At 37.5% G+C, this 8,905-nt stretch overlaps 1 protein-coding gene across 1 annotated transcript in view; it reads right to left on the bottom strand.

The window, feature by feature from the left end:
- Positions 1-1,266: 1,266 nt before the first annotated feature.
- The window catches only part of LOC149138339 (rac-like GTP-binding protein ARAC3), a 54,418-nt gene continuing 46,779 nt past the window's right edge, over positions 1,267-8,905 (bottom strand). Inside the window, exons 6-7 of the mRNA XM_089451388.1 lie at positions 7,419-7,484; positions 1,267-1,656 (exon numbers count right to left, since the gene is read on the bottom strand). Coding sequence (XP_089307514.1) covers positions 1,552-1,656; positions 7,419-7,484 — 171 coding nt within the window. The 3' untranslated portion in view covers positions 1,267-1,551. The remainder of the gene's footprint in view (positions 1,657-7,418; positions 7,485-8,905) is intronic.

Genomic DNA, 8,905 nt, shown 5'->3' with positions numbered 1-8,905 from the left:
CTTAAAATAAAAATTTAGAAAGCTCGACAGTCAAATATGATATGGTTTAGGAAGGGGGCTTGTGCTCATAATCGTAATTCAGTTTCTTTCTTTAGCTTATAACTGAGGACAGTGGTCAGCAACATTCTATAAACATAAACGAGGGGGAGGGCAGGGCTTTTGAGATTACTATCAAAGAAACTATAACTGATTTAATGAGCCATCCGCAGTTTCACACTATACTTCAGCTTCATCTTAGCCACTCAACCAGTCAGTTCATCATTTCATGGACTGGTGTTATAAGCAAGCTTTCTAAGTGGCCTCTTAACTTTTCCACCTTTCGAGTATGAAACAACGTAAACTGAAACAGCTAAAATACCGTCTAGTTCAATATAGAGGAAATATTATCCAGTCACACCCATTGTGGCTACCATATCTACAGCATAGCCTTCCTCATTTACCTTTGAAATTGAGACACCAATTCAGAGCAAGAACAATATGCAAATTAGAATCATGTTTATACCTCTGTCAAGACCACTAATTCAAAGTTTTTATCTGATACAAGGCCATTGTATCATATAACTGGCATCGGTGCTCCTAAATACTTCATCAGGCATGTAATAAAAAGAGATTAAATGGGCAAGTTCTAACGTAGTCTTATTGAAGAACATAAACTCAATCATTTATTTCATTTATAAAAAGTCCTCCTTGTAGAGGTCAATAGTGTTCAAAATAGAAAGGATAGAAAAGAGTACCAGAAGATCACACAAAATTACAAATATACTCAATCTGTAAGTTTACCTTCTACAATGAGTGTTCAAGTCATCTTGGTGGTTACACAACCAGCACCACTGTACAGCCACACAAGACTCTGGCTGCTCTCTGATGCTTTGATTGTTTCAATGTCCCCTGCATCCAAGCTATCAGGAAAACCAAGGGATCACACTGAACAATCCTTATTGAGATAATTGCATGGCATATAAATTCGATATAACTAAATTTGAAAATTTTGGAGGTTACTAAATTTTGGCCTTAGGCCTGAAAACAAAAATGAGGTGTATCTTTCCAAAATGCTGTATAGGAATTTGAAACACAGCTTCATAGATACAACTTGTATGATTGAACAGTAACGAGTTTATTCCCACGGGAAGAAGACCCCCTCCTATTTTCACCCTCTATTCACTACAATCTCTCCTACAAATAACTAAAGACATTGAATTAATTGAAGATCATAGACCACCAAATAAACCGGTGGCTGATGTGATTCCAGAAAGTAGCTTTACTATATGCATAATGATAAGCTTCTATATAATAATTAAATATTATGCAAAAATTTGTTATTACAGTTCTGTTCCTTCTGTGGGACACCACCACAGGGAACTCAACAAGACCACTAAATAATTGTCATTGAGCTCTCATGACAACTATACATACTGAGGTCTACTGCAGAGAGCTACAATTGCATCAATAAAGTCACCAGATTCAAGTATGCCATCTCAGCACATAATTTTCCGTTCCATAATGCATAAGTTCAAAATTCCATATGCAACATGTTTGCCAATAATTCACCAATCACAAGATTGAACAATTCTTCTGAGATTTCCTTTTCTTTTTTCTCTTCTGCTTTGGAGGTTGAAGCACCACCCTGATGGCCGAATCAAAGACAGCTTTGATATTCTGTCAAATAAAACAACACAAGCCAACAGCAAGGGTTAGCAATATTAGTTTGGATTCACATAGAACTTTATTGATATCAAGGCATACTGCCTTTTCAGTCTTGCAGCGGAAAACCTAAAGATGAGACAATCATAGAAAGAACAGGAATTAACACAATCACATTTGCATATTATATGCCTCTTGATGTTCTTCCCCATTCTATCAACCATACATGTTGATGGTTGCATTGGGTTAAAAAACAACAATTGAGGGCAAAGTCACAATCCAATATGACCATATAATAACAAAACCAAAAATGAGAAATTAATTTCATCAGACCACCACATCTCTCTACCCCAGTTTATATGCATGCCTAAGAATTCCAAATGCACATAATGACACAAAACCTGGGTATCTGTATTAAATACACCTTGAACTGGATAATGATCTGTATTTCTATCTTAACTTCAATTATGATATGCATAATCCGAGATGATAATAATTTTTTGATTGCCAAAGAGCTACCTGTAGTCTGAGAACTCAACAAAAAATTCTGTCAGTATTAAATTTGATAACCAGCACTATTCTTAGTGAATGGTGTTAACATGGTACCAGTGCAGGTCAATCACACTGAAAAATGAAACACAAAATCAGAAGCCACAACACAGTGAAGCAGGGTATCCAACATGGCCATAGACTGAGACTTACAGCTCTTAGATCCTTTGATGTACATCGTCTTTTCAAATTTTAGGCATTATTGGCATTTTTTTATTTTTTACGCATTAACAAGAACACATCCAAGACAACTGTCCAGCAGGATGAATAGTCCCAGTTTTTCAGATGCCAAGATGGATTATAAGAGAAAAAGTGGTAAATATGTCCGGAGTTTAAACAAGGGAACATTTACTTGTTTGCACAGTGCAATTAAAGTTGTAAATAAATTGTAATTTGTGTATTAATCAGCTTCTGTCAGACTTCATGAACTTGTGATTGACAATAAAAGAAAGAGAATGGAATCACCGACAATCACTTTGTCCATGGGGTCTCTCTTCTAAAACTAACTTAAAACCTTCAATAGATGGATAATGGTTAACAAGGCATCATAAAGAATTACTCTGAAAATCATTCACATACAATTTACAAATCAGTAAGGAATTTTGGGTAGAAGTGACCAGCAGGCATTATCTACTTCTAGATCTGACCAAGAACCTCACTCGTAAGGGGCCTACTGTAAGGCCTCCACCAGAAGGCGGCAGTAGACACTCTGACCGAACAGTCAATGCAGATGCAGAAGATTGCAGCAGAAGACTACAAGACTATATGACACTTGCCTAGCTGAGAGAGTAGGGTAAATTGGGCACTTGTTGAGTGAATAGTGCAAGAGTCGAGACCTGTAGCGAAGGCAGGCCTAAAGATGCTTCAGGGTCTGGATTAGCAAGTCTCACAGGTCGTGCATTGGATAATTGTTATCTGTGAAAGAGCCACAGGCAGTTGGCTGTCCTCCCTTGTTGTATCTTGTAATATTTTTCATATAAATAAAGTTAAGGAATCCACCTTTGGTATCATCTATAGATGTGTGTCATAGCCTCTTTATTGGGATGAAGGTTATGATCTTTGTAATGCATTATGTTGCCCAAGTACTATTGAAATATTAGCAAAGTATAAAAGTATTGCTGGGATGTTTTAGGGCCATGCTTGGATGTGTGCCCACTATTGAATGAACTCAATTGTGTTGAACTTGGTTGCACATCTAACATATTATAGCTTAAGGTGAAGCTATCGGCAAACCATAAACACAAAGGCATAGTCTAGCTATAGTAAGGACAGGTTGGCCAATCCCTTGTCGCTGAGGCAATGCAATGTCGCACAACCAGTGTTGATGAAAAGTAAAAATTCAGGTATGACGCTTAGGTCCATGACAAGTGGTATCAGAGCATGCTCTTCACCCCTTTTCTAGTCGAAAGGTGGCATCAAGGCACAACTTCTACAAGAATTTGGTTTCAAAAATCTGTTGGATGCTCTTCATTATGTTCCAAAAGGAAGCGGTAGGTTCAAAAGGTTGTCTGACCAGCTTGAGGCAGCTTTGCAATCATTTCTAAGTAAGAAAGTTGCTTGGGAAGGCAATCACTAATTAAGGCAACACCTAGCAATGCAGGTGTTGGAACAACCTCTCTTTCAATAGTTGTCCATAACAGTGCCAGCAGTTGTTGGAGGTCAAATGAAGGCAGACGAAGATAGCACAGAGTTGTTGCTACAGGCAGCGGTCAATCCAAGAGCAGCCTGGTTGGGTGTCCCACCATCCCTGCATTTCAGCCAAGTTAAGATGCACACAGCAATCTTAAATGATGCACTTCGGACTGTCTCAGGTTTATGTGTAGTGGATCCTAGAATTTCACCCACAAAACTTCTGAAGACCATAGCAAACAGTACCCATTGGCAGACCACTTCAAAAAAAAGATAAATATTTGGCTTGTTCTTGTTGCAGTTCATTTCCTTTAGCATGTTGGGTGCAGTTGGCTTTGATAGCAGATGGAAGGAAGAAATCCTTGGCGAAGCTTTCGCAAAAAATAGGTGCCTTCACTGACAGCTTTGTTATATGGATTTAGACTGTGAACTGAAGAGCAGTACAAATGTTGGTGGATTCCAGTGTCTCACACAACCTCTTGAAAGTGTTGGCATGTCAGCTCAAACTTATAGCTGGACCAGGCAGTGTTCTAGTCAAGGCGGTCAATTCTAAGGCTACAGCAGTAGCTGGGGTTGCATCCACAGTTCATATATAGATGGATAAATGGAAGGACTATAAATAGTTTACAGTATTGCATATGAATGATTTTGAATTCATTCTTTGGCAAGACTTCCTATGGACAATTAGTCAATTCTCGTGCCATTTGTAGACAAGCCCGTCATAGTTGGACAGAAAACTTGTATTCTCCCCGCAATAGCAAAGAAATCTAACAAAAGGGTGTAAAGAGTATCTACATTAAGCATGAAGAAGACAATGAAGCACCCATAATCTCAACTTTTTGTAGCATTGATTGGAGAAATGGATGAGGGTTGAGTGCAGAAGCCTGTTCCACCAACACTCGCCAATATGTTGGATTAGTTTGCAGACCAGATCCCTGATTGTTTTCCTAAAATGCTCCCACTTAAACTTACTCATCATTGTATTGACCTCGAACCAGGGTTGCAAACTTCAGCAAGGGCTTCCTATAGACTTTCTGGAACCAAGTTGTAAGAGTTGAAGCAAGTTGACTGAGATCATCAAAGTTTACCTTCATTAGGCCATCTAGGTCGCCATATGGCACAGCAGTCCTCTTCCAATAGGACACGCCGCAATTGAGGATGTGCTTGGACTATCATTCATTGAACAGGCAAACCATCAAAAGCCGATACCCCTTACATTTGGCAACAGATTGCTTTGACAAGTTGAATAAGGCAAAGGTTTTGAATTCAAATTCACATTTGAACTGTCATTATCATAAAAATCCCTCTAGACTCTACACCCATCTAAACCCTCATTTACATTAGGTTTTTCATATAGAAATTTAAGTTTTAGTATTTTGAACAGGGTCCATGATGTTGAGCACCCCAACATCAGATAATGTTCTCTTAATAATGGGGCGGCATCCACACATCCCTAGATGCATTTCCACATTCTTGCATCTCGATATCCCAAAAAAACATGGTAAAACATTGCATGTGTATGTGTGTGTCTAAAATTGGAGATGCGTACCCTAACCACCCATGTCCCCTATTTCAAAAACAGTTGTACCCATACCAGTACTTGTCCTGTACCTGTACCCTGGCAAATTACATATAGAATAGTCATTTGTTGTAGGTATAGAAGTCACTTGTACAGATAATCCCATTCAAAATGGTCTACTACACATTTAGGGCAAGACTGACCATTTCTATTGCACTACTTTGGCATATTAAGAAATTGATTTAGGTCATGTTTTACATTGAATATATTAATATATAATGGCTTAGATATGGCTATGGTTGTGTTTGCTCCACTGTGTTATGCCTAACATGCATATGTTTAAAACCTTGCCCTTATGCTAACCAGCATAAGATTGCTTTAAGTGTTACATCTCTCTCGTATCAAGTACTTTCATATCATATGTTTAAGACTCAAAGGTTATTATTGCCCATTTACAATGCTGGTTATCTGTTAGATTTCCTTAAAACCCAATAACAGATTCACAATTTAAACTTAAATTGCAAACGCACTGAGATTTCTAACTTAGTATGCACAGTGGAAAATAAATAAATCAGAAGACAAATGCATCTCACACATAGAACACAAGACATACCCAATAAACCCCAACTCCAGCGAAAACATGCAACTTTTGTGTCTTTTATTATTCTTCAGCAAGAGGATTTTCTTCAGAAATTTACAGCAAAGGAAAAATTCTCTTTCACAAACAAACAACTGATCAGCTCTGAGATAGATCGATCTCCCTCTCACGCACACACTAGATCTGTGGTACGGCCATATAGATCTGGCTATCTGCGCCAGTGCGCCCTGTGTGAATAGTACGAACACACAGGCTCTTCTCTCTGCACACACATGCGAACTGGAGGCTGCGCTAAGGCTATCTGAGATGAGGAAATTCAATCCTCACTCGATATCTCCTTCTCGGACGCTGAGACACTGCGATCTGCTAAACTCTGGTATCTTCCTCTCATTGATCTGACACATTACTTGTGCTCAACTGACTTGCCACTTGCTCTATCTCCTCTTATAATTTCGAACCAAACACTAAAGTCAATTTCAACGGCTGAGAATAGATCTTGATGAAGATCTGATATTAAATCGTAAGTTAACTTCAAAAATTTTAATTTTTCCCGAGTCTAACTTTAGGAAATAGTTAAATAAATTAATACTCTGCTAAAGTAGTTACCATGTGGGTCCCCCTGCTAACCTTTAGCACTTCTTCATACCTCCAAATCCTCAAAAACATATATTAATATCAAAACAACCCCAAAGTATTGTATAGCTGCTTATCAAAAGATAACTACTCTCCCTCGTGACTCTTCGTTACTACTAATATCGTATTTAATTATTTACTATGTTGCACCAAGTTTTGGAGTAGGGAGGACAGGCTTCAAGGACAATTGCAAGGTACCCCCAAATTTCTAGAACACATGTGAGAATGGAGGGAAAAAACAAAGTTAATCTTTAAAAAACTAAAGAATATAGAAAATAGAAACAAAGATTTTAAAACATAGGATCATACTACAACTTAATAAAAGTAATAATTGTTATATAATAGATCTGAAGACCTTGCCTAAGTGGCTATTAAAGCCCCTAAAACAGAATAGATGTTACAAACACGTACCATACATGGGAGACAAAATTATCATTGCAATTATCCCCTGTTAAACAAATACTGTATAGTATTTTGGCATGCAATTTATTAAAAAAACAAATTGTAATGATCCAAATGTCGAACATGTGAGTGAATTTGAATTAAATACGGGAAACCCAAATATCCCCAAAACCATCAACGTCTCCCATACCTCTCAGTTTCAGTACGAAACACCTTGGGGATGTGGGGGAAGTCTACCATGTCGTCAGGAACATCCCCTTCCAAACAGGGAATTCCCCCTGCAGACCCCAATTCTCAGCAACAGGGAAATACAGGGGACAGGTCAGCCACTGGCTCGGATGGGTTCCCATGCAACATTATTTATACCAGTAATAAATAAAATTAGAATGAGGCATTATTTTAAAGTTCTTTTTAATGAAACAAATAAAACATTCACTAATTAAGTACCTGTTGTGTTTTTGAACTGCACTCTATGTATGCAGAAGCACCAATTTGCTTCTTCAACTCTTCCCCCTGCATTAAAACTAAACATTAAACTTGTATAACTAAGAGTAATCACTTATCAAGACATAATGAGACAAACAAATTTAATCACAATGGCATTTATTCAATCAGTCCAACTTATATCGCATCTCCCATCATGTTAGAGAAAATATATTGCTCAATAATCTAAATATAGCTGATGAAGTTGTTTGTGTCTAAATATATCTCAAAGACAACATCCCATTGCATGCAATAAACACATTAGACACCAACAATGAAAGATCACCAGTGAAGCTATGTGTTAAAATATTTTTCCATGTAACACCTCAATGCATGCAATATATACAATGAATATCAATCAAGAAGAGTTTATTCATGCTAGTCTATTAGTGTTTGTAGCTCAGACAGGTATTTCCACGAGGGTGTCTACTTATGGAAATCATCACTAAATGTATCCTATGCTAATAAAGTGAACGTGCTTTTTTTATCAAAGTTATTTTTAGTTAATAACTAAGCTGGATCACTTAATGATTTAGTTAAAAGAGAGTCATTGATCTCACGGTCTTAACCGTTGAAAATTAGGTTTTTCGCTCATTTCAAAGTTATAAAAAAAAAAGAAGGAAAAGGACAAAGACACACAGAGCATTCATTTCACAAGTCACATGAGTGAAGGAAAAAAACAGAAATTTGAATTTCAGCCATTGGTGAGGATTTCAGCAGTAGTTCAGCAAAGAGAAGGCAACCAATCTTCAGCGAGGAAGGCAGCCAGTCAGCAGAAAGGAAAAGAGCAACCATACAGCCCAGCAGAGCAGGATGTATAGCTGTCCATATGGACTCTGTACAACCATACAGATTGGAGGGCAGGCTGCCTTAATTTCTGTGCACACTGAAATTTCAGGTTTGTTGTTCGTTTGATTAATTTCTCAGAGCCATTTACCCTGTAAGGGAGCTCTTGTAAGTTCCGAAAATAATTTTAAATGATGAACTGATCTAGAGGTGCAAAAATAATTGTGCAGTGTGTGTGATTGTTATTTCTCATTTCCCGCTGCATGCAAGAGTTAATAATTCCAGCAAGTAACTAGATCTGATCTATTTGCTTAGATAGCTGGTTTTAAGATAGTTTAACATAGTCAACATCCTAAATGAGCCATATATCCACAAGGACATTAGATAATGGTTGCAAAATATGAGAGAAAGAAAGAAATTATATTTATGTCAACAAATAACAGAAGTAGGGAAACGAGTCTTGAAAGTACAATAAGCTGCAATAGAAATTCAGGAATGCTTATGGCATATCCATACAAATCTAGACTCTAAATTAGTAGAAGGAAAAAACAGAACTGTTAAAAGCATAAAATCAAATAGATAACCCCAAGGCTGTGAAGAAGAGACCACTCTTGTGTGAGAGGATAAGAGAAAAACAAACACTCGTGTAAAGGAGAGAAGTCGCC

Source organism: Pinus tabuliformis, chromosome X (genome assembly GCF_031772625.1).
Source record: "Pinus tabuliformis cultivar Carrire ecotype Pingquan chromosome X, CPIR1, whole genome shotgun sequence".
Classification (NCBI taxonomy): domain Eukaryota; kingdom Viridiplantae; phylum Streptophyta; class Pinopsida; order Pinales; family Pinaceae; genus Pinus; species Pinus tabuliformis.
Note: the sequence above shows the minus strand (reverse complement) of the source record. Positions and strands in the feature narration are given on the sequence as shown.